This window comes from Theropithecus gelada, chromosome 11 (genome assembly GCF_003255815.1).
Source record: "Theropithecus gelada isolate Dixy chromosome 11, Tgel_1.0, whole genome shotgun sequence".
Classification (NCBI taxonomy): domain Eukaryota; kingdom Metazoa; phylum Chordata; class Mammalia; order Primates; family Cercopithecidae; genus Theropithecus; species Theropithecus gelada.
Genome location: NC_037679.1, coordinates 116,094,732 through 116,121,713, shown reverse-complemented (window position 1 = coordinate 116,121,713; position 26,982 = coordinate 116,094,732). Strand labels below are relative to the sequence as shown.

The window sequence follows — 26,982 nt, the reverse complement described above, 5'->3', positions numbered from 1 at the left end:
TGTAGGCTCAGATAATTGTTAGCATTCTTTAGCAATATTTTTAAATTAAGGTATATACATTGTTTATCTGGGCATAATGCTACTGTACACTTAAAATGTACCTGGCATCCAAAAAACTCCTATGACTCGCTTTATTGCAATGGTCTGGAACCAAACCCGTAGTATCTCCAAGATATTCCTGTATGCAAAATTACCATTATCTCAGCAAATAATTTGCTTCCTCCAAATAAATATATAACCTTCATAATACGTAAATTTATTTGGCTATTTGTATTTGTATATACTATTGATCCTTGAACAACATGGGTTTGAACTGTGGTCCACTTTTACATGAATTTTTTTAACCATGTGCAGATCAAAAATACAATATTCTAAGGATGTGAATCATGCAGTAGATGGAGGGCCCACTTTTTGTATATGTGGGTTCAACAGTGCTGACTGTGGTACTTGACTATGCACAGATTTTGGTATATGTGGGTGGTCCTAGAACCAATCCCCCACATAGACCATATGCTGTTACGTATACATACGGGAAGTACGATCAGATGCTCTACCCCGGCATCGAATGGCTTGTTTCTAAGATTGGTTAATGTTTAAAGGAAAGAAAGAAAATGCTTGGTAAATTTCTTCTACAGCAACAAGGCAGTTTTCATCAAGTTTGAGAAATGTAATTTTATTAATAGAAGGGCATGTCTTACCATACACACTGTCCCCAGATAAATAAAATCCCGACATCTTTGAAAGCACACAAACACAGTTTTACAGGGTACAATACAAAGTGAATTTTGATGATGTTCTTACTTGCATTTACTAAAAATCTGAGAAAGACTATCATCAGTCTCTAAATAATTATCTTGCATAAAGAGAAAAGTAGAGCACAATATATATATCACAAACCAAATCACACTCTCTGTAACGTTACAACATGAAATTTTACTTAATCAAAAATAAAAGCAAACTGGCTGAAGAAGGCTGTATCATTTTTTTCTCAATATTACACTAATTTCTATTTTTGGCATGAATTATTAACCTTTTCCATTAGTAGGAAAATGTGCTCTGCAAATTCTCGGATGGCACCACGGCCACCATTACATTTGCAAATGTATCCAACAGCCTTCTGGGCAGTGGAACAGGCGTCAGCAGGAGCGCCACTTAGGCCCACTCTCTTCAAGCACTCTTCATCAGACACTTCATTTCCTATCAAGTAAAATAAATACTGAGCAAACATTTAAAGAGACAAAGAATATTCTAGCTAAATAATGCAGACAGCAACCAACAGGTAACTGGCAACTTCAGTAAGACCTAGGGGCACTGCATATAAGAATACTAAAGATTAGATGGAACAAAAATATTTTCCAGTATAATTGAGGTCCAGGGTTTTCCCTAAGCAATCAAAAATGAACTCTTATGAGCTACAGAAGAAGAATGGAGCATACTTCCTACCTGCCATGCATATTACAAATGTTAGAAATTTTATATATGAATTCTAAGTTATTTAAATTTTTTATTAAGCAAAATTTCAAACATATGCAAGAACCCCAATTTTATATTGAAAAATTATCAGAATTTAAAATCACGTAGTAATATTGTTTTCTATGCCCTGCCCCCTAGTTTATTTGGGGAGAGGGAGAGGAAGGAATTCCCAGACATAATATTTTATCCAGAAACTCTTCAGCATTTATCTTTAATAGATAAATATAATTTTTTATCTGACAGAATATCATTAAACCCACAAAACCAATAATAGTTCCTTAATATCCTCTAATAACCTAGTATATGTTGAGATACCCCCAGCTGTCTCAAAATTGTCCTTTTATAGTTGACTTATTTGAATCAGGAGTGAAATAAGGTTAACATACGATCTCTTGTTTATATATATCTTAAATCTCTTTAAATCTGTAATAGTTCTGATTGGTATGCCACTTACTAATATTCGCTGAAAAATTACCATTTTTGAAGAATAAAAATAAATACTAAATCACACTGACATAATGATATCCTTTTCCTCCCTCTCTGTTTATCCCTTTTTTGGAATAGGATGTATTTCAGAAGCTCCCAGTATCTTCAATTCACCATTCTGAGTAAAACTATTACCATACTTTAGACCACATACAACAATACAATCTTGGTTGAAAAGAGTTTCTTTTAAATTTGTTCTATGCTTATCTACTGAAATTTTCTCATTTATTATTAAATGTGTTGAGATTTGAATTGTTTTCACTAAAAGATAATAAAAGTTAAAGTTAGTTTTTGCATAATCCAGCCTTTAAGCTCTATTTACTAAATTTTACTTTTAAAAGTATTGATTTTTTAAGAAATATATTTTTATACATTTATGTCACCCATATAAAACATTGCTGAGTTTTTTGTTTTTTTTAGTAGACATGGGGCCTCACTATGTTTCACAGGCTGGTCTCAAACTCCTGAGCTCCAGGGATCTACCTGCCTCAGCCTCCCAAAGTGGTGGGACTGCAGGCATGAGCCATCATGCCTGGCCTATTCTGAGCTTAAAATAAAAATTTAAATGCTCTTCTCTATTTTCTTACCTCTCCTTTTAAAGTGTTTTTTTTTTTTTTAAATGTCATATAAGTAATACATATTCATGGTAGAAATATTTTTTAAAAAATAGAAGCAAAAATATCAAAATCATCCTAATTATCACTATTTGTAGATAATCACTACATTTTGACACATATAATTCTAGAGTTTTACCTATATAAATGATACACTTATTATTATCTGTAGGCACTATGTTAAGTATTTTATATTATCTTTGTTTTCCTCTCTGATGGCTTTATAAAATTTGGTTTGTGTTTATATTCTAAGTAGAAAACTAAGGTATATAGAAGCTTGCTTAATATCCCAAAGATAATAAGTATAGTTGGAATTTGTTATACATTCCATTAAAATTGTTTTCTTCTAATAAAAATTGAATCTGCCTTTAACAAACATTCTGCAGTATTTATGTCCATTGAATCTTCATGCATGGTTTAAGGGTTATTCCTGAAGTCCCTAGATCATATGCTCCCAAAGTATTCCTGGGCTTCTTATTTTGAGGCTCATATTACCCTTGTAAATATTGCTTTCATACATGATTTATAGTTATTATGCATCTTAATAACTTATCATTATCAATTTTAAAATGTCGACATCATCAGGCTGTAAGCTCAGCAAGCAGCAAGCCTACAGCTGCCACAACTAGTTCCATGCTGCGTATCATCGTGGGTACCTTATAAGTGTATTGCTTAATATCAAAGTGAAAAACTTATTGTTCTATTTGATCATGCAAATAAATACAGGTCACAGCACTGTTTGTAATGATTGCATAGTATTCCTTTTTAGGGATATTCTAGTTTTCGCAGGACATTTAAGTGGGTTCTTTTAACTTCACTACTGGCCCATTTGTCTCACTTCTTTCCTGGAATTGGAATTTGGGGAAAAAGTATGTACATTCAATTAACAGCAAAAAATATTCAGAGTGTAATTCCTATGTACTAGAAATTCTGCTAAGTGCTTTACTCATATTATTTTATTAATCCCTACCAGAGCCCTACGATAGTAGGTACTCTTGGTATCTCCAGTTTACAGAGGAGGAAACAACATTCATCTTACCACAACTGGCTAATCAGTGGTACGGTCTGACTTCACAGCTTATGCTAGTAATCATTCCTCATTTGATACATATTATCAAACTAACCTCCAGAAAGACTGTCCCAGTTTAACACTTTAATCAGCAGTGTAAGAGAGTTCCTATTTCATACAATCATGCCCATCTGGGGGATATGCTTTGTTATTTATTCATTTCTTTAAAAATAAGTAAATAAATCCTGGTCCATTTTACTACGGGTGAATAAAAAGATACCAACCAAGATATGCCACTTCTTTCCAGCACAGGCCCATTTCTTTTCTCCATTCATCTACAACTGCTAGCTTGTCTGATATACTGACTTCCATTTTGCAATCCAGTTTTAAAGAAGACAGCGTCTGCTTTGAACAGGCCCTTTCTGAGATTAGCCTCACCTTAAAAAAAAACAGGATCAGAGGAAAAAGGGAAAAATTAAAAAATGAAGAAAACAGAAATCTTTCATAATAATTGACCTTGTAGATAGTCCAAATCACAAACGAGTCATCTTTTGACCTTCTGAAGGTCCAAGTAAGAAAACTGACTGTCATTTTAAAATCACGATGCTTTAAAACAAAGCTTATTTCTCATAGCCCAGTAAAGGTGAGACACAGTATTTTATTTTCTACAACAGAAAGGATTCTATCTACAGGTAAAAATTACAACACATAGTGTCTGATACTAATCTAAGATTCTCCTATAATTCAATTTATCCAGAGGAAAGTCTATAACCTGTCTCGTGCTGCTTAGCAACACATAGGATTTCTGGTAAATTATAATTATCTTAGCTTTCATTTAAAAAATACACTTACATTAAGTTATTTTGAATCAAAAATGTCATTCATAAGAATAAGCTAGATTTTAAAAATCCACAAGATATCGTCCTTTTCTGAAATGGCACACCTATTATCTAGGAAATCTTTCTTGTTGCAAGATCCTATGGGAAACACTAGATAGCTCCCATTTAAAAGTAGTATGTTTATATTTACTGAATAAACAAGAAATATTATTTGCTGATTAACAAATTCCTAATTCTACTCATCTAAAAGTAAATAGTATAATAATTTTCTAGGCATATGAAGGCCAAATTTCAGATATTTTAAAAGTTAATACTAAAAATTTAAATCTCTTAATTCCTTGCATGTTCTTTGACCCTGAATGAAAATATTATGAAATACTGCTATATTCAGGGAGCACATACCTCAATACCACTTTTCTTTAATAAACTTATCCCAATAGCATCTTTTACATCATAAGATATTATTTCTTTTTGGTCTCCTGATACATAAATGTGGCCATTGGTGAGACATCCATCAATATTGCAAACCAAAAGTTTTATTTCCTTAAGCTTCTCTTTGCCAAAATAGCCATATCTAAAAGAAACCAAAATAGACCTTTGAGTATAAGTGCAATACTAATCACTCCCTCTCAACTGGCTAAACCAATACATTAGATGTCACCCTCCATTCAACTATTCAAACATTACTCTTCAAATTTACTTCACATATATATTTCAACTTTTAGTGCAGTAACTAAAAGTAGTGTGGTCTAACCAGATAATTTCTTACTTTATTGAAGCCATGTAAACACACATTTTACATACGTCTTCCCCACATGAACAAAGTAATTACAAAGATCCTAAGATGTTTGAAGTATCAGAAATCAGTATCTAGAAGTATAATTATTAGGATTTAGTACAAAGGTTATACAGGTTTGTTTGTTTTTACCTTAATACTCTTTGCTCTGCAATAGGCCAATCAATATCCACATCTATATCCACACTATGCTCAGCTCGCATTTCATAGTATGCCATTTTTCCACCCTAAAGATAGTACAAATGTCATGAATACTGTTTTTAATACTCATTCACATATATCAAAACTTTGTTATAATACAGCACAATGAATTCATTTCTACAGTACTGAGAAAAATGAATAACCCAGTAAAAATCAGTCACATAAAAATGATTTTTTAATTTATTTTTACTTTATTTTTTCGAGTTAGGGTTTCACTCTGCCACCCAGGCTGGAGAGCAATGCTGCAATCATAGCTCATTATAACCTTGAAATTTTGGGCTCAAGCAATCCTCCCACCTCAGCCTCCTAAGGATCTGGTACTACAGGTATACAACTCCATGTCTGGCTAAATTTTTAAAAAGTTTTCTGTAGATAGAAGATCTGGCTATGTTGCCAAGGCTGTTCTTGGAAACCTGGCCTCAAGCTATCCTCTTGAGGCCTCAAGCTGGCCTCTCAAAGTGCTGGGTGACATGCTTCAGCCACCATGCCCAGCTTTTTTTTTTTTTTTTTAAGGAGAAAGCTCACATAAAATAACTTTAACATTTTTCAAATTCTATCTAAACAGTTCAAGTTCCCTATTTAAGAAAATTTCTATTTTAATACTGAAAAAAGCAGAAATATTATAGCCTCCAGGATTCTGACCACAAGGGGTTTTGTGGAAATCCCTTAATCATATCCTCCTTTCTTTCAAGAATTCTCTCCTGTCATCATCCAAAAGCAGTATAAAGGTTTTTGGAACTTCTGTTCTAATTTGCAACTAACAGGCAACACAGGGGAGGAAAAATAACTGTAGCATCTGTTGTAGAGAGTTTTCTTAGATCCCTGAGCTACTGATGAAAATGACTAATAGTCATCCAAGTCACATGCGGGCAATGACAAGGGCAGTCTCTTGATTCTAGGCAAGGTTGGCAAGAGAAGGGGCCTTTCTTCTGATAGCAATTATTTGAATGACCAGATCCATTACTGGATAATTTCAATTTCATTTTTTTTTTTCAGAATTGCCAGTCTCTTCATAAATCTTGTTTTAATGAGAAACATTTTTCTCCACACTTTAGGAATGGGTTGCACCATGGCCTCCTTAGAAAAGAGCTTAAAAATAGTAGTATCTATGTGTGTCAAATCTAATTTCTCTGAACACTTAAATTTAACTACACAGCCAGTCTATAGTTTGCCTATACACTGACCAGAAGATTTGTAAAAATGTTTTTCTCTCTTTTGCTCAGAATAAGAGTCCCATTAGAATTTTTATTAGACAACGGAGAGATTTCCCTCTCTCTTTAAAAACGCTATTTCTTGAGTAACATAAGAACCTGAATCCAAATCCTGATAGTACCATTTATTAGCTGTCTTTGCCTTAAGTCAATTACTTCATTTTTCGGAGATGCAGTTTTCTCCTCTGTAAAACTGGGTAGAAATGTCCACTTAATTCATTTGCTATGCAGGTTACATAAGATAACATATGCAAAGTGTTTCACATACTCCACAGTACACAGTAAATAATAAATAATAATGATAACTAAAATTAACGAGTTAAGAAATATATGATGCAACCATGTTGCAGGCTCTAAAATGTGAGAGACATTAAATCCGTTATTTGAAAATGAGAGAAATGAGAGTCAGCACAGATAAAATGATATATATTCAAGCTTACACAGTAAGAGGCAGTTAGAGTAAGAATCCGGGTTTCCTGTCGCCCAGGTTGTAACTCTTTTCACCTCTATGAAATTATTTGTCTTTTTAGAGCAATACAAGTTATTCAACCCTACAGCCACAACACAACTATAACACAAACATGGATTACATAGTTTTAAATGGAATAATATGAGTACCAGGGCATGTGTAGACACGCAGTACTTCATTCATTTTTTTATCATTATAGCAGAATTCCTTGTATATTTACTGAATGGATTCCAAAGATCACCTTGGGGTAAACCTGCAGGATAAATGCCTCAGATAGCAAATGTTGTTAGCTATTACCTTTCCTCTATAGGTTGATACTTTTATCATAAAGAAATTGTACCATACTTCTTCCGTAGAACTCAGAGTATGCCTACAAAAGCGCTTAAAAGGATTATGCAAAATGAAGGTACAAACCTGCAAGTAACCCATCTCTATCAAATGTCTTTTAGCAAAATAAAATGAGCCGTTTTCATATAATTCTCCATCCCAGTCTTGTCGACGAGGCCGTTTAGCTGGATTTAAATTCAGAGGTTCGGTCACTTCACGAACTAAAAGCACAAAGTTAGAGTAAGTCCATGTTGCTCTGAATATAGAAAGTGTTCATTTAGTTAACTTTAAAAAAGTTAATAAAAACGAACTCAGAATGCAGAGCATTTCTCTATCTAGATAGAGAATTTTTTTTTTTTGAGACAGAGTCTCGCTCTGTCTGGAGCGCAATGGTGCCATCTCGGCTCACTGCAACCTATGCCTCCCGGGTTCAAGCGATTCTCCTGCTTCAGCCTCCTGAGTAGCTAGGACTATAGGCATGCACCACTATGCCTGGCTAATTTTTGTATTTTTAGTGGAGACGGGGTTTTACCATGTTGACCAAGCTGGTCTTGAACTCCCGATCTTGTGATCCGCCCACCTCGGCCTCCCAAAGTGCTAGAATTACGGGTGTGAGCCACTGCGCCCAGCCTGATAAAGAACTATTTTTAGACTGGATGCGGTGGCTCATGCCTGTAATCCTAGCACTTTGGAGGCTGAGGCAGGCGAATCACTTGAGGTCAGGAGTTCGAGACCAGCCCGGCCAACATAGTGGAACGCCGTCTACACTAAAAACACAAATTTAGCTGGGCGTGGTGGTGGGCACTTGTAATCCTAGCTACTTCGGAGGCTGAGGCAGAAGAATTGCTTTAACCCGGGGGCGGGGGGCGGAGCTTGCAGTGAGCTGAGATTGCACCACTGCACTCCAGCCTGGGCAACAGAGCAAGACTCCATCTCAAAAAAAAAAAAAAGAACTTTTTTTAAAGGAATCAAATCTGTAATAATTCTGATGATTTATATTTGCTTTCCAATAGCTACTAGAAAAATAAAGTGTTTTATAATGAAATGTGAAACAATTAAGGTATTCATACAAATATAATGCTTTGGGAGGACATCAAGACAACCTTAAAGTAGCTTTCAAAGAACTGAATTGGTCCTAAAATACCTATATTCAATATTTGAGCCCTTTAATCTCTTTTCTCATTGTCTGCACATACAGAAATAAGTTTTACTTATCTAATGTGGTTGAGAACTTGTTTTTATACAATTATTGCTGAAAACTATAGATTTCTCCATTAAATTATTGAAGATTTTATATTGATGAAAATGTTTATGTAACATATTATACATTCTTACCATTAGTTAAAAATATACTAAACATAATAACAAATTATGTTTATGAGTATACCTGATAATAAAGGCTCAGTAATGTCAATATTAATGAATAGAACATAATGTAATCAATGAAGCCTTTGGTATTGTCATGCAGAGATTCTTTTGTCTTTTCACTGAGTTTTCCTCAAATCTGTGTGCGTGTGCGTGTGTGTGTTTAACAGCTGCTTATTCTCCAGAATCTTTCTTCACTTTTTGCTGTCATTTCTGTGTGTATAAAGGCTTCTAGGAATAACCTCTACTTACTTGTTTAACTAAACCATCCCCTGTTCAATTCCACCCCAGTATTTGAAATAACCCAGGAAAAAACCTTAGCAAATACAAATTAAATAGCTAGAGGTAACAGAGCTTTACAGGCACTGGCTACAGAGTAGTGACCAGAACCCTCTCTATTCTCAAAAGGTGTACAATCTAGGGGTAGAGACAGGTAATTAAACCAACTAGATAATTCAAGTGGTACTCTGAAGAAAAGAGAGGGATCAGTCTTTCCTAGTCTCAGTGGCTGCTTTCTCCCTGGGCATATCTGCTGAGTATGAGGAGAAGGTGCAAGAAAGATCAAGCTTTGCATAATCAGAGGGACTCTGCTGAGGTAGGCAAAAACTAGAATGGCTTTTAATGGCCTTGTGGACTTGAGTTACAGATTGTAGGAACTACAAACATACAACTAGTTTTTCCACCTAATCCTCCTACGAGACTTTGGCTGAGTGTACTGCGCGGGAAGCTCGGAATGGGCTGGAAAGATATCATTACAGTATTGTGGTCCTCAGATCCCTTAAGAGTCTTGTTAGCAAGAGTAGGGTATGGGTATGAGTGTCAGTAACACATACGAGATATATCTCCTAGTAAGACACCTAAACTAAGAGATGAGATGAAATTAAAGTTTCAACCCAGTCCAACTCCTAATTGGATCAAAGGGATCAGCCCCTTATCCTATCTGCCTGATAGAAGAAAAGGTGCAACCTCTCTGGAGGAAAATATGTACTCAAGTGTCTATGCCAGATATACAATTAAACATGAGCCAAATGAAGAGGCAGAAATAGGTGACTCACAATCAACAGAGAAGCAGTCAGAGTACAGAACTGTAAGTGACTAGATGTTGAAATCTGCATTAAGGACTTTCGAATAGCTATCAAAAATATGTTAAATTAGAGGAAAGGACTTTTTTTGTTTAAATGGATTTAAAAAATGGAGAATTTCAACAGAAAATGGAATCCCTAAGAAACAACTGAAATGTACTGAATGGAAAAACACAGTGTTTATAATTCTCTAGATAAGATTTACAGCACACTGGACATGGCAGGCGAAATGCCTAGTAAACCCTATGAAACCCTTTTTATATATGGAGTTAGGAATTTGGGGAAGAACTTCGAAAAGTCATTCTTAAGATCCTTCGGAACACTTTGGTGGATGCTTTCTATTTCTATATGATTCGTATGGAGTTCATCAAACATGTCTAGAACCAACATAAAAGTATTTGATCTAGAAAAATGGCATGTCTGCCTCAAAAGGCAAATAGAAATAAGAGGATTAGAATGTCCCTTTGTAAAGAGTAAAGCAAAGAATTAATTTGGTCTCGCTGTGTTGGCTCAATAACAGATTTAGAACTGATTGCAAATGTCATTACCTACTAAAGTAATGAGTCAAATATTCTCTTTTACAGCTCCCTTTTACTCTCCTCATGCCTAAAGAATATTTATATATAAAAAAATTGATTCTCAATTAAATGAGCTAAAATAAAGACTGATAAGAGATTACCTCCTTTCTGAATTTCACTCCATCGAAACTGATGACGTCTCACAACAGAAAAAACAGAATCATATCCTTCTTCTCGAATCATTTCTGCAACTTTTTGAAGATCAGTAGGATGTAAACATGGAGAAGTAGCTTGGATATTTCCTACAATGTCAACCTCTTAAAAGGACAAGAGAAATGAAAAGGATATTTAAAAAAAAGTTCCTTGCAAGCAAGTAATATTAAGGTTTGGAATTCAAATGTTAAAACAAGTCTTATGAGATAATAAAGGAAGTAGAAAAGTACATAACGGTTTGAATAAACTATTAATCAAAGTCATACCATTATGATAATTAAGAAATTCTATGATGGCATCTAGTGAGGTAGAGCTGTCTTTCGAAACTTCAGAACTTCTTCGATGAACTTGTGCACCAAATTGTTTGGCCACATTCTCAATTTCATCATGGTCTGTCGAAACCCATACACTGTTCAGATATCAAAAAAAATTAACAGCCAAATCAAATCATTAATAATAAAATGGAGCTCTGTAACCATAAAATACAGCTTATATAATGTAAGAATATTTTTTTCACAATGATAATAATGTTACAGATCCACAGGAGTATAAAAATGTAAGAAATCATAAAGTATTCTGTATATAAACATACTAATGAATAAAAATGCAGTCCTAGATATACTTTATATAAAGAAAAGAACAACAGACACTGGAGCCTACTTGAGGGTAGAGGGTGGGAGGAGGGTAAGGATCAGAAAACTACCTATCAGGTACTATGCTTACTACCTGGATGACGAAATAATCTGTACACCAAACCCCTGCAACATGCAATTTACCTCTGTAACAAACCTGCCACGTACCCCTGAACCTAAAATAAACGTTTTTTTAAAATACACTAGAAGTCAAATCTAAAGAAAATTAAAGATCTTGCTTATTCTCCATTCAAATCCAAAATATTGTATAAAATATTTTAATATGCTTGCTAAAAAAAAAAAATAAATGGACCTGGCTTAGCCAAACCCTCAAGGTGAAACAGTTTCAAGCTTAGAAGATAATAAATGCCCAAGTCTGGGCTCAAAAAAAAATCAGATAATACAACTCGTTTTTAAACAACAAACGATGGGTATATAGATATAGAATCAGCTGGGTTATAGCCATTGATAACAACAAACATGGAGAACATGACTTCATTGGCTCAAAATAATTTAACTTAATACTCTATTAACTACAGGTTACACAGTTGCCTATTTAGACTTTATAAAATGATGAGTAGGCAAAATGCTATTTTGGAGAGGGGTACCAGTTTCTATCGCAGTTTTGTTTCCTGGACAGTCACAAATTCCCACTACTAGAAGCCGAAGATGTAAATACTACTCCAGCCACAATGTTTGGTCGGGCCTGGAGTCTCACGCCTGTAATCCCAACACTTTGGCAAGTCGAGGTGGGTGGATCACCTGAGGTCATGAGATCGAGACCAGCCTGGCCAACACGGTGAAACCTGGTCTCTACTAAAAATACAAAAATTAGCTGGGCATGGTGGTGCACACCTGTAATCCCAGCTACTAGGGAGGCTGAGACAGGAGGATCGCTTGAACCTGGGAGGCAGAGGTTGCAGTGAGCCGAGATCGCACCACTGCACTACAGCCTGAGAGATAGTGAGACCCTGTCTCAAAAAGACAAACAACAACAAAACTCCACAATGTTTTAATAGTGATTTATGCAAAAATATCTTAATGACTTACAGTCTTTGGTATATACATATATAGTATATATATACACACACATATATATACACATCATATATATACAAAATTATATATATAAAATAATGTGTGTGTGTGTATATGTGTATATGTATGTATATACATACACACATATATATTTTTTCCTTTTATGCCACTCTTTCAATACCTACCGAGGGAAAGATGAACTGCATGTTTTGTTTGTTTTTTTGACAGTCTTGCTCTGTCACCCAGGCTGGAGTGCAGTGGCCTGCTATCTGCTCACTGCAACCTCCACCTCCCAGGTTCAAGCAACTCTCATGCCTTAGGCTCCCGAGTAGCTGGGATTACAGGCATGTGTCACCCACGCCCAACTAATTTTTGTATTTTTAGGAAAGATGGGGTTTCGCCATGTTGGCAAAGATAGTCTCAAACTCCTGACCTCAAGTGATCCTCCCACCTTGGCCTCCCAAAATGCTAGGATTACAGGTGTGAGCCACCACGCTCAGCTGAACTGCATGTTTAATATGTCTGTGCTCAATTATCATGAGTGAAAAGAAAGTGAGAAACTAAAGAAAAGTTTCTAATATCCTTGGAGTTCATTTATTTATTTCACTTATTCCCTTTAATATTTATAGAAGGATTTAAATCAAGGGATAAAGTCAGTAAGAAAAAAAAAAAAAAAAATCAAAGGAAGCCTAGCAAACAAAATGAGCCACTGGCTAGGGGCCAAGAGTCCCGTGATATCTACTCATGTCACTCTATGCAAGGCGGAACACAGGAGCCCCCATTTTCCTCCATCTTGAAATCTGAAATAGTGGGAAAAAAATGTTCTCTTGGGAAATGTCATAGTCAAAGGTATATAATAAAGTAAAGTACCAATGAAAACCTAGTGGATTTTTAAAACAGAGGTGAGGGGAGGATGATAAGATGGAATTAGGATACAATAAAAAATAAACAGGGAAAGCAAAAGACATGGTAATTTGGCATCTAATTTACGTTATTAATTGAAATAAGCTGCTGAAGCCATTTACTTTACTATCCTGATTTTTACTGCAATGAAAATTCAATACCAGAGGGTTCAGTGGTCTTTAAGAAATGTTTAAAAGGTAAGAAAAAAAAAAAAAAAGAATTTTGGAGGAGGTTTGCTTTTCTTCCTTCCTTCTTTCATTCATTCCTTCCTTCCTTTATGAACTATTTACTAAGTGCCTATTCTGTCCCAGGCATGATTATGGACACTAGAGATATAATAATGTATATAGTTTATTTTCTTGAGAAAGTCTTGGCCTATCGATGGAAACTGAGACCAGTATGGCACTGTAATTCTCCTTAAACCATCAGGGAAAGAGAAGTAAGGGATCAATTAAGTAACGATGGTCTTTTCAATGCTTTACTTTTTACAAAGTACTTTCACAGTGACTGCTACATATCAGGTGCTCAATACAGATCTGCTGAATGAATGAAACAGTAAGTGATTAAGAGGATGGGTTCTGAAGGAAGAGGTTCAATTCTGACTCCACCACATGCTAGCTATATGACCATGGGAAAAATCCATAATCTCCTTATGCCTCAATTTTCAGTAAAATGGAGGCAGTAATAATAGTGGGTACCTCATATGGTTTAGAGGATTAAATATAAACCATTAACCACAGAATCAACATTTAATAAATGTTAGCTATTCAAAATACTAAAATAGGAATGGTAATAAAGTAATATCTACTCTGTCTCATTTAATCCTCACAATCTTCAGAAGGTAGACTGAAGGCCTGCTTCCAGACCTTCAAAGGTCCAAATGTCTAATTTGTATGTGTTATGTTAAGCAATTACACTGTGAAAAAATATGAAAATAGTATCCCATATGTACACTTAAAATACTATGATCATCAATATGAAAGGGACTGAGTAGATAATTTTCTTTGGTTTAGGGACATAAGATGAGGATGGGCAAAAGAGAAAATGAGCAAGTGAACAAACAGGTCAGTCAAGCAGAGTGAATGTCAAAGTCTAATGCCAATGGCTTTATCCTCAAATGAAGTCACACTACACCTAACAGGACCAACAGGAATATCAACCATGGTGCCTGTGACAACTATTTTAAATCAGAAGCTGCCATTTTAGGGATAATAACAGCATAGGCCTTTCATTAATCAAAAGTCTATACCCTAAGCATAAAACTAAAACATGTTTATTTTTCACAAGTATGTTAGGCAACACTTACAAATCAATTTGTTCTGAGGTTTACTTACACAGCACTGAACCACTGTTGAAAATTAAGCTCTTACAAAATCAACTCTGGCAATAACTCTGTGCTAAAGGGAAAAAAATTATCTCAGCATTTTTCTTAACTGCTAACTAGCCTAGTTAGTATGCAAAGTTGGCAACCTTGAAAAGTACTGTTCGCTTTGATTCTGAGCAGGCCAGAGAAATCTGCCTCAATTAAGTCAAATCGTGGTTTTGAACAAAATAATCTCAAAGGTATCTTCTAGCCCTGAAAAACACAAATCAGACAGCTGCAATTTTCTTCAGCTCTCCCCTAAGGTAAATATTTTTTGAAGAAAAGAGAGGGTAGGAGGCAGGAAGGGTGCTCCAAAGTCCTCCTACAGCTTCATAGTAAGTCAAGTGAATTCAAGTCAACACATTTTAATGATCTAATATATAAAGCATACCGCGATGAATAAGAGGGTACCTGCTCACAAGCAGCTTAGCTTTTCACCTAGTATGGCAGGAGTCTCCCCAGGCCAAATTCTGCCCACTTCTCAGCCTGTTTCTGTAACATTGTATTGGAATGCAGCCACACTCTTTCATTTACGTATTGTCATGGCCACTTTCACAACATACACAACAGCAGAGCTGAGTAGTTGCAACAAAGGCCATCTGGCTTGCAAAACCTAAAATATTTACTATCTGGCCCTTTACAGAAAGTCTGCCGGCCACTGAAACTGAAAAAGAGAATAAAGATATCTTTCCATTAACTCTTCAACATCAAAGAATGTTAGCACTAGAAAGAATTTTGAAGATCATTACAACTTTTCCATTTTATAAGCAATGGGAGAGTTTCCCTTTTACAAGCATGGAAGATAGTAAAAACCTTCTGAACCAGAGGAAAATGTCAATAATAGATTACATACTATGTGCCAGGCACTATTCTAAGAGCTCCACATATATTATCTCACTTAATTCCCTCAACAAGCCTGTGAGGCAGAGACTTCAGTACATTTTGCAGATGAAGAGATGAGGCACAGAGAGGTTAAGCGATTTACCCAAGTTTGCACAGTTAATACACGATGATGCAGAAATTCAAATCCACAGTTTGACTTCAGAGTCTGTGATCTTATCTCCCTGCATAGGGCATGCACTAAATGAAGGTACAAACAATGTTGCTATGTATGGGAAAACAAAGGCACAATTACTTTTCACTGAGGGGATCAGTAAAGGCTTCATGGAGGAAGAAGTGCTGGTCCCTTCTATTATCTTTTGACCTAATATCTCCAGATGCCTGGAAAGGATGACAAATAGCACATAGCCACAAAACTTGAACACAGTAAATTCACATTGTTACATGATACTGTTAAGTTAGAAATACGTTCATTTTGCTAGTGTAGAAAAACTAATTTTTTTTTTTTTTTTTTTTTGAGACAGAGTCTTGCTCTGTTGCCCAGGCTAGAGTGCAGTGGCCCAATCTCGGCTCACTGCAACCTCCGCCTCCCGGGTTCAAGTGATTCCCCTGCCTCAGCCTCCTGAGTAGCTGGGATTACAGGCGTGCACCACCACAACTGGCTAATTTTTGTATTTTGGTAGAGATGGGGTTTCACCATGTTGGCCAGGCTGGTCTTGAACTCCTGGCCTCATGTGATCTGCCTGCTTTCGGCCTCCCAAAGTGCTGGGATTACAGGTGTGAGTCATCGTGCCCAGCCAATTTTATTTCTTCTAATTGCCACTACTGATAGAGTGACAGATACCATAGGTGGCTTGAGGAAGTATAAAACATTACCCCTGTGGTCAATGAGTTTATACTCTAGTCTACATGTATTAAATAAAACTACTTGGTACAGAAAAAGTTGATACTAGAGTCTTTTTTTTTAAAGAAGTTTTATACAAATGCTAAAATGTGGAAATGAGAGAATCACTGGTCAACATATACACATATTTTCCAATCATTTCATAGCAAAATCCCCAATGCTTGATGTAATGGTTGGTTGTTGAGTTCTCACCAACAGAATCTATTCCCCTCACTTTTGGTAATTGTACTCCAATTTTCCTCTTGATGAACCTGTCATGTTGTTCAGTGGGGGCTCCATCCCTGGTTACAAGAGCGGAAGATGCAGCTATACTGTACCGATACAAGCACTGTGTTCTTCTTGCCATAGAGACTGGCTGAAGAGTGAGCAGGGTACCCAATGAGGCACAATGAAACTTCGAGCTTCGAGGAGAGCACTCCCGACTACATTTAAATTTGGAAGAATATGAGGACCGCTATCAAAGACACATAGAATTGGCGACTAAAGTGTTAAGCACAGATTATACTCTGTTACTACTGCAATAGGAAAAGAGTCCAACGCAAATTGCTTTCATAGCCCCAGAAAACGAAAGGCTGGAGACTTTAAAGGCTGAGTTGTGCTAAGGGAAAGGCACTGAAGGGTGCTAAGGGGGCTTAGTCCATGTGACTAGGCCATCTGGATTTGTTAACTGGTGCTTATCTGGAAGAGAAACAATCTTCTATCTTTATGAGACAAGGCAACTGGGCAAGTTGAAGCAAGGTGTCCACTGAACTTCGCCCTTTATCTTCCCAGAGGGACTGGGAAGGAGAGTGGGAGTTAGAATGTTCGCATTTCACTGAGACAGGGTCTCAGGAAACAGTTTTGTGTGGTAGATTTACATCTCAAAAGGCAGAGAAAGTTTTTATAATTGCAAGCTTTCTAAACTAACTGCTCTAAAAGCGGGTTCAGGGGCCTATCACCAGGTTTTTCCTGGAACCAGCAGGAAATTCTAGCAGCTTTGAGCCTCTTCAGGAAGGCATTTTAAGGGAACCTGAGATCATCCTAGGGACATGACCTTAAGCTGCTAGAAGCCATGCTAGGGCTTGGTCAAGTCTCTTGGGGCTGAGGTTTGGAGCAAGTCATTAGGTACCCTGAGAGTTCTGCAGTTCTCAGTACAACCACCTTGAAGCCATAAAGCGTCTACCCGGAACTAAGAAATTGAGGATTCTGGCAACAAAGTGCCCCATCCTCTTATCCTGCTTTACTTTTTCTTAAAAACATTTATCATAACCTGATACAACACATATTAATGTTCTTGTATACTGCATGTCTTTCCTTATTATAACGTAAGCACTATGAGACTAAGGGCTGTCTCTACTGCTACTACACCTGGTTCGGTACATACAACAGTGCCTGTTACACAGTAGGTAGGTAGTAAGTATGCTGAATGAATGAATCATTTTTTTTGTCCTTGAATCTGATTGTACCTTAACAAGCCTTTCCCTCTTTTGTTATGCCAGTTTGAACGGGGTTTTCCAACATACAACCTAAGAGTTGTAAATGGTATTAACAGTTTTGTTCTTCATTTACTGTGAATATGATTTTGATCTCTAGTTCATTTCACAAAGATTATATTTCACTATATTACTGCAGCCTGGATGCACCTACTTCTCTCAGTCCTTTTTAGTTTGTACCCTTTCTAAGAAGGTAAAAATATCCCAAAGTCTGTGAGCTTCACAAGGACAAAATCTGTGTCCCAATCATCTTGGTATTCCCTTGGACATGTATAGCAGAAATTAGGGCTCAGTAAATAGCTACCGAATTGAACAAAATCCCCAGGTCCTTCCCTATCTCTCCTTTGCACACTTCCTTTTGCACTAGTGTTATCTTCTGAGTGGTAGCTCCTATTTGCTTTGCTCCATCCAGGACTTCCTTTGGGTTGAAACATTAAGAAAATTAGTACATTTATACTTTTTCGAATCTCCCTTTTTTAAACAAGACTGGCTAAATGAAAATCACTTACCCATGTATTAACATGGGTAAGCAAATACAGGTTAAAAAGAAAAAGAGATGACTTCAAAAACAGTCATCTCTTTAAAAACCGAAACATCAAAAGGTTAACATAAATTAATTTCCATAATAACGACACATTCAAATGTAGTTAGGTTGAAGCTATATGTGTAAATTCATTCTTGGCACAGAATTTCATCTCCCTTCTTTTATGAATGACATCAGCTTGTAACTCCTGACCAATTTGGCAATGTATCTAAATTATACGTAATTAAAACTGTCCTTAGGGCAGGCAAGGTTCCAAAGGTATGATTAAATGATTTGTAAGCATTAATATACCATAAAACAGTCAGTTGTATACCTTCCCACTGGGTCTCACGTATTTATAAATGTAGGGAGCTTTCTAGATTGTGCTGACTCACAGGCAGATAGCTAGAGTATTTTTCAAAGGTTAGGAAAAGATCTCCAAGCTGAGCTTGAAATTTAGCTCTGACACCCCGACACTCAACTCCATTCACGAACCTGATGCTTCCCTAATCGATCAGCACCAAGCAGTTATCAGAGGCTGAGCAACAGGGGAGCCTCGATGGCCCCCATCCAAAGGAGTTCACATATTATCACAGAGGTTGCACCGGGGTGGCCTCCTTTACTTTCCCCGTAAGGTCAACCTGGGAGTAGGGGACGGTTGGGGAGGTGTAATCTCCCCTTTTACGGATGATTCTCAAGGGCGGAGACAGGAACTGTCCCAGGTTATGACCATTGGCAGCTACGGAACAAGGAAGGAGCTGGAGCCCTTCCTCCTGGGCTCTCAGCCCGGTCCCAGGCACCCCGGATCCTGCACGTCCCTGGCAAGAGAGATGGCCCCCTTCCAAGAGCGCTGGCCCCGGGGGCCCCAGCCCCTCCAGCAGCCCGACTCCCTCTCCCGACCCCCGCCCAGGCCGCGCCGCCCACTCTCGCACATGCGCACCTCTGGAAGGCCCCTGAATCCAGGGCCGCACGCAGGACCCAGCCAATGAGCGGGACCCCCGCCAGGTGCTTAATGTTCTTCAGGGGGATGCCTTTGCTGCCTCCCCGGGCCAGAATTAGGGCTGCCAGGTGCGGGGGCTTCTCCACACCTCGGCCCTGGCCGCCGCGAGAGTTGCGCTGCAGCTTCGGCGGCCGGCCCCGGGACGGCCGCCCCCGCGGGTTGGAGACGGAGGTGGCGGCCCCCTTCTCCACCGAGTCCATCTTCCTCCCACGCCTTCTCCCCAGCTTCTCCACATCCGGGAGCTAGTCCCTCACCACCTCTGCTCGGCGCCGCCCGATCCCCGCCTGGCAGCTGGCGCGCGCGGCCGTCCCTCGCCCCGCCCACTCCCCCGCCCCCCGCAGGGCTCGCTGGGAATTGTAGTCCGCAGCCGCCTCGTCTGTGGCCAGTAGGCCGAGTAGGCTCTGAGGAGGTGACCCCAAAGCTAAGACAAGCAGTAGGAGTCCGGAGATATTTGGAGGAAGTGCGGCTTTTAGGGGTGCTTGCATGTGTCTGGGGATTTCTGAAACTAAAAAAAATAGAGTACGTTTGCTAAAGAACTTCCCCACTTTAGACTTGTAGTGGGTTTCCCGTTGCATACCTTGAGGCACCCTAACAAGAATTCATTTTATATTTTAAAATGTATATTTTAAACATACACCTTTTTTTTAATGCCCCGGGTCATTGTTTTCCAGGAAATTACCGACCAGCTCATTCAAATATCCTACAGGCGCCTTAAACTCAACGTTTTAAAAACTCAATTTTTCCTATGCGCTCAAACTGCTTTTATCTCTGCACTTCGATCAACATCAGCATTCTCTAGCAGCAGAAACTTGGAAGTCAGCTTTACTGGTCACCTCTAGTGTGACGGACACTTGGTTTTTTGGTTTTGTTTTGTTGTCTGCTAAAAATCTTTTCCTTTTAGGAATTGATGCCTCTCTCAGCCGGTGAGGGTTTCCCTCACGTTCTCTGCACTGTAATAGTAAGTGTGTGACCCAAGCTGGTCCATCTAAGCACCGCATTTTCCTGAACACAGCTGTGGTCTAGGGACAGGCATATGACCAAGCAGAGCCCACTGGAGTCCTTTCCAGACTCTTGGAAAGAAAGGATCTTTCTCGTGCTGATTTTTGGGGTGCTAAGGACCTTGTTAACCTGAAGCCTCAGGGCAAGGGTAGGGTAGAGTGGCAGGGGGCTTTGCTGTTCTGAAATGGGCTGAGAGACTGATGTTCAGCCTGAGGAAGCAGAAAAAAGACATGTAGGGATTAAAGAGAAAGAAGTCTGAAGGCATCATTTAAGCTCTTTTTTTTTTTTTTTTTTTTTTTGAGACAGATTCTCACTGTCTGCCCCAGGGGGCTGCAGTGCAGTGGCCCGATCTCGGCTCAGTGCAACGCTTGGCCGCCCATTCTCAAGCGTCCGGAGTAGCTGGGATTACAGAGGTGCACCACCACACCCAGATAAGGTTTGTATTTTTAGTTGAGATGGGGGTTTCACCAGGTTGGCGAGGCTGGTCTTGAACTCCTGACCTCAAGTGATCTGCCTGCCTCAGCCTCTCAAAGTGCTGGGATTATAGGCGTGAGCCACTGCTCCTGACCATTTAAACCCTGATCCAGTCAAGAGGCTCAAAGACATACACCCACACACCCCTCTCTTAGAAAATAATAATAATAATAATAATAATAATAATAATAATAATACTTTAAAGCAGGCATCTCTGACCTAGCATACATTTTGTCTTTCAGCATGTTCGCAAGCCTACATTTGAAAGTAGAGTCTTTTACATTTCGGAGATGGAGGCTGATACAAACAGAAGGAATGGATTGTAGTGTATCGCCTTGCCTTCTCCTAGAGGGTAAAAGGATTTTGTGCTTCTCTGGTCTTGGCCATTTTTGAGAGGAGAGAAGTCTTTGATGTTTTGGGTCCTAGGAGAAGTACTGGATACTTTACATCTCTTAGTCTGTGAATTAACTGATGGCTCAGCCCTTCCTGGGTGCTGGGAGAAGGTGCTTCATGCAGACACAGAGAAGGGAGGCTGTGAACAGACATCAATGCCGTGCCTGGGAAAGGGGCAGGCTCTATGAGCCATTCCAGCACTGAAGGGCAAGGGGACAACTTGTCCCTATACACTGGCTCTTTGAGTAAGGCCTTTGCAGTTGCTGTGCTTCAGAGACGCCAGCACTGAGCTTTTGGTAATCATGTGAGGACCCCTAGTACACCCCAATAACAATCTTGGTTCCTGTTCATGATGTAGTTGCCCTTCTCCACAGTAATTCCCTACAGGCCTGTAAATCAATCCTAGCGGGCTACAGACACCTGAGTAGTTTTGACTCCTGGAACACATTGGTGTCCTCTAAGCTGGGAACAGAGCAAGTGGCACCACTGTTACTTTATCAAATGAGATTACACTGATTTACATAAATACCAAGAGACTTTGAACTCTTCCAGGAGACGGACTGTTCCTTCTTTGTAATCTTCTCATCCAGAACAATGAATGGGTCACAGTACTGCTCAGTAAACATTGGTGAACTGCCTCTCATATTATTTTTTCAGTCTCTGCCCACACATGCTTTTTAAAATATAGTTGCAAACTTATGATAATAAAGCATTTTATATCCTTTGTATGGTTACCGCAGAATTTTGATTAGACCTGACAGTTGGCTATTCCCAATCTTGAGACGGGGAGGCAAAGGAAGAGAGAGAGGTGGTGGTAGTAAAAGTGGAAAGTGATGCATCTAGTTCAGTATATGGCACACAGAGATTTGATGAATTTTTAAAAATGAAATTAGAGTTTACTCATTAACAATATTTTTACTTAGTCCAAAGAGAGAATGATTGTTCCGGGAAGAGGAAGAGGATGGGTTATCAATCTTTTTCTTTGGATTAATTTTGAAGAATAAAATAAACTACTCTCAAAGCAAATATTCAGTCATCTTTCCTTTAAAGATCAGTATGAAGTGTTGCTGCTGAAGAATAATTCATTCATATTTATTGTGAAATAATATATCCTTATATTATCTCTTGTTTTATGATTTTATATGTAAACAAACTTTGTACACAGAGGAGTCCTTTCACTCATTCATTCGTTCACATTCACTGCATTCCGAAAGCCAGGCTCTGTGGTACATATTAGAAATACCAAACCAAGAGGAGAAAGGCAGCGAACTTAGCATTATGACAGGAGACAGGCACGCCCCAGTAGTGTGGTTTGTGCTGTGAAAGCGTGTACATGAAGTAGGCAAGCACAGAGGGAGGTATTTCGGCTAGAGTAAGATTTTTCTTGGCTGAGATGACTCTTGAAAGACTGTGAAAGTATACAAAAGACCTCAGCTGAGGGAATGGCATTGTGCAAGGTGCAGAGGAATGAAACTGCAGGATGATTTGGGAAACTTGAAGTGAGTCACTGTGACTGAAGCAGAATATACTGGTTGGTTAGTGGCGAAAGATGAAAATAGAGAGGAAAGCGTGGCCCAGATTATAGCACATAAAGACCTTATGTGTTCAGCTTCGTTAAGGAAGTTACAGATAGGAGGGATAGAACTTGATTCATGCCATTCTTTCAACAAATTGTTATTGCATGACAATTGTGTCAGGCACTTTCCTGGGCACTGAAAATATACTGAGGTGATGAAAAGTGCTCAAATTCTGGGTATATCTTAAAAGTATAGCTAATAGGATTTTCTGACAGACTAGGTGAAATGCGTGAGAGAAAGAGGAAATTTGGTGCGATTCCAGAATCTTTGACCTGACCATTAGTAGGAGGAGTTGCTATTAACTGAGATGGAAAAGATAAGACGGACTAAGGTTTGGAGACAAAATCACGAATCCTGTTTTATAAATGCCGTGTGTGGAACATCTATTAGCTATCCAAAGGGAAATAAACAGTGGGCTATTGAATATGCTAGCCTAGAGTTCACAGGAGGGGTCTAGGATATAAATACAGCTTGGAAGTCATCCGCATATAGGTACTATTCGCAGCCATAGGACTAGATGAGAGTGAGAGGTGATGGCAGACAGAAAAGAGAAGAAACTAGATGAGATCAGCTAAGATTGAAAAGTTAACAGAAGAGAAAACAAGTCCGAAGACTGCGCCCTGGGGATTTCCAACACTTAAGAGGTTAAGGAAATGAGAAGACACGGCAAAAGAGACTGAGACAGAATGCAAAACAGAAGCCGATAGGGTACCCTGAAACCTATGGGAATAAAAGTGTTGGAAGGAGGGAAAAGTGATCAATGATCTCAAATGCTGTGATTGTCACTGTGAAAGTCATCAATACCAAAATGAAGTTGCTTATGTTTAACTCTAAGACAATAGAGCCAGGAGGCCATGAGGGACGGGAGCTCTATGCTTCCACCAAAAAAAATATCACAGGAAATGTTTTCAAAGTGCAGCTTGCTACATGAGTCATACAATGAGAGCTAGCAGCCACACAAGGACACAAGGCTAGCCACGCAAGGACAGCTAGCTGCTTGCACAAGAACACTTGCCTGTCTCCACTAATAAACGGATGTCAATTTCTGCCATAAGACTCTGTAACCAATGTCTTCGGTTTCACAACAACTTGTATGTACTTCTCTCTCTCTCTCTCTCTCTCTCTCTCTCTCTCTCTCTCTCTGAGACAGAGTCTTGCTCTGTCACCCAGGCTGGAGTGCAGTGGCACGATCTTGGCTCACTGCAACTTCTGCCTCACGAGTTCAAGCAATTCTCCTGCCTCAGCCTCTGAAGTAGCTGGGACTACAGGTGCCCACCATCGCACCTGGCTAATTTTTGTATTTTTAGTAGAGACGGGGTTTCACCATGTTGGCCAGGCTGGTCTCGAACTACTGACTTCATGATCTGCCCGCCTTGGCCTCCCAAAGTACTGGGAGTACAGGTCTGAGTCACTGTGCCTGGCCTTCTTTCTGTTTTCTGTCTTTAGAACCTTACCCTTACCACAACCTTGGATGTGCCTCTGATCCACCATAAATTGCATATCCTGACTTGTAATTCTCTCCTAATCCCAAATAAGCTCTCTCTTTTGGCACCTGTTTAATCCTTCAACGACTATCCCTTTTTCTCTTTTTTCTTTACACCAAAAAACTCTTTAGTTGTCTATAATCATGATCTCCGCATTCTCTCCTCGCATTCCCTCCTCTCATTCCCTCCTTAATCCACTCTAATCATGTTTTTTTGCCACCGCAAAACCAGTGGACTTACTTTTCTTAAGATCAACAGTGAGTCCACATTCCTAAACACAACAACACGTGACAATTCTCTCTCTTACATGATGTCAACCTGAAAAGGAACAGTATATTGTCATGTGTTGTTGTAATTAGGAATGTGGACTCATTACTGATCTTAAGAAAAGTAAGTCCACTGGTTTTGTGGTGGCCAAAAACCTGATTAGAATGGATTAAGGAGGGAATAAGAGGAGGGAATGAGAAGAGAGAATGTGCAGATTATGAGTATAGACAACTAAAGAGTTTTGGTTAAAAGAGGGAAGGGATAGTAGTTGAAGGATTAAATGGGTGTCAAAAGAGTTTTTTTTTTTTTTTTTTAAGAGGTGGGAGATAATACTATCTTTGTGTGTTGATAAAAGTAATCCAGTAGAGAGAGGAAAATTAATGATAACAGAGAAGAGAGGAAAGAACTGCCTAAGCAATTTCCTTAATTAGACCATAGGGAAAGTGATCTAATCCTAGGTGGAAGGACTGGCTTTAGCTAGTAACAGAAAAGAGGAACTTCTAGGGCATGAAGCTATGGAACCAAGCCCTCAAACTGATTTAAGACTACCAAAACCAGAAAAGGTTCTGCCTAGCAGTCCTGGAAAAAGAATGCTTCCAGAACAATACCCTGCAATATGAGGAATAAAAAATGCTCACTACTTTGATAATGTTGATGGAGAATGGTCATTTTCTAGAGATACCTAAACATATTCAGTTTACCTCTATGGAGAACTTATATGGCATTCAGACTATTCAGTGTTTACATGCATTATCTCATTTTATCCCTGCAACAACTCTTAACCACTTAATATCATCCCCAATTACAGTTAAAAAACGGAGCCTCATTTCGAGATGTTTAACTCCTATTCAAATCCCCACAGCTGGCAAGTGGTCAAGATAACACTTTTTTTTTTTTGAGACAGAATTTCTCTCTTGTTGCCCAGGCTGAAGGCTGAAGTGCAATGACGTGGTCTCTGCTCACTGCAACCTCCACCTCCTGGGTTCAAGTGATTCTCCTGCCTCAGTCTCCCAAGTAGTTGGCATTACAGGCACTTGCCATCATACTTGGTTAAGTTTTGTATTTTTAGTAGAGGTAGGGTTTCATTTGAACGTAGTATTAAGCTCTAGAAGCAGTATTATAAGCCCTTATGCTATGAAAACCGCTTGAATGATTTAGTAAAGTTGAATTTGATGGGGAGAGAAAAAATAGAGGCATGTAGCTTCTACCCAGACTCAGAATAGATATGATCTACTGAGAGATATCCTTATAGCATGTTCTCTTCTTTTAGATAGATGGGGCCCTTGGGCAAGATAGTAGATGAGATTTTAGGAGTGAGGCCAAGAATAGATTGGTACTGATAATATCAAATGTCCTCCCAGGTTACTTCCTAAAAGGGAGCTGATGGAGAATTCCACTGTTCACCACACACTCGCTATAGAGGCATTAAGGCTGGAGTAGGGTAGGAAGGAATTGTTCCAGTTGGAACCACCAAGGATGTAAAGACAAAAGTGTAACCCCTCATCGAAGGGTGAAGAGGGTGGGTCATCTTACCAGATCTTTGATCCCAGATGTCTTGAGCAGAAGACAGCTACTATCTCCAAGTCACACAGAAACATATCAACAGGGGCCAGCCCCACTGCTGAAGGAGCCCATGTTGGGGAAAAGGAGGCTCTAGACAAAGGTGAGTTATCTGTAGGGAATGTCACAAAGTTGCCCCAAGTCCCTGCCCCCTTGTGCTGCTGCTTCTCACCGTGGGAATGGGACTGGATAGCATTGCTCCTTTCAACAAGTAGGAATCTGTGACCCTGGGAAGAAACCAGAAATACTAGATTGTCCTAGTTAACACATTGTCCATTTCTCCAGCTGCCACGATGTGACGTGTGCATGCATTGTGCTCAATGGCCTGTGTGTTCAGATCTTTTCTTGACCACATATGAGTGGACTGACCTTGGGAAAATTACTTATCCTCTATGAGTCTAAATTTTCTCATCTGTCTCATGGATATGATAATAATAATGACCACATCATAAGGTTGTTTTGAAGACTAAGTGACAATGCATAAAAAGGATTTAGCACAGCAAATAGCATATAATAAGAGTCCAACAAATGGAGTTATTAAAATATTTGTATGTCAACAAAGTTTAGTTTATAAGCAGATGCAAAATAACATATTTCATAAGAAGATAACTGAAGTACTTTATTTTCTTAAAGCATAATACCGAGAGAGGCTCTGCATAAAAGAGGTGGAGGGCATGGCCTGGATGAGCTAGAATTAGGGCATTTTAAGATGTTTGCTGTGTTCCTGCTGTGCTTTGCTGTAAACACCTTCTGTGCCTTCCTGTTTCAACTAGAGTCAGCTATCCAAATAACCTCTGTCTGGATTAAGGTCAGGGTTAAGGAAGTGCAGTCCTCAGGGCTGTGTCCAGCATGTGGGAGAGCATGCTAAAGGGGCATAGAAAGCACAGGATACCAGATGTGAGTGAGATTATGAATACTGCAAAAGCAAGAAGTCAGAACTACTGATGAGC

At 38.8% G+C, this 26,982-nt stretch overlaps 1 protein-coding gene across 1 annotated transcript; it reads right to left on the bottom strand.

Moving 5' to 3' along the window:
- Positions 1-652: 652 nt before the first annotated feature.
- Positions 653-19,608, bottom strand: CMAS (cytidine monophosphate N-acetylneuraminic acid synthetase). The gene is made up of 8 exons (XM_025402736.1): positions 19,219-19,608; positions 10,870-11,012; positions 10,552-10,707; positions 7,513-7,646; positions 5,350-5,444; positions 4,824-4,995; positions 3,867-4,020; positions 653-1,197 (listed from the first exon to the last, which is right to left on the bottom strand). Exons 1-8 carry the CDS (start codon positions 19,476-19,478, stop codon positions 1,007-1,009), a joined length of 1,305 nt encoding a protein of 434 aa, XP_025258521.1. The 5' UTR covers positions 19,479-19,608; the 3' UTR covers positions 653-1,006.
- Between the last annotated feature and the right edge of the window lie 7,374 nt (positions 19,609-26,982).

Bases quoted from the DNA above. Each gene is read 5' to 3' on its own strand.
- CMAS (XM_025402736.1), bottom strand. From the start codon at position 19,478: ATGGACTCGGTGGAGAAGGGGGCCGCCACCTCCGTCTCCAACCCGCGG. The intron at 11,013-19,218 runs GTGCGCATGTGC...ATATCTGAACAG, and splicing joins GATTCAGGGGCCTTCCAGAG to TGTATGGGTTTCGACAGACC. The intron at 4,996-5,349 runs GTAAAAACAAAC...GGTTTCTTTTAG, and splicing joins GCAGAGCAAAGAGTATTAAG to ATATGGCTATTTTGGCAAAG.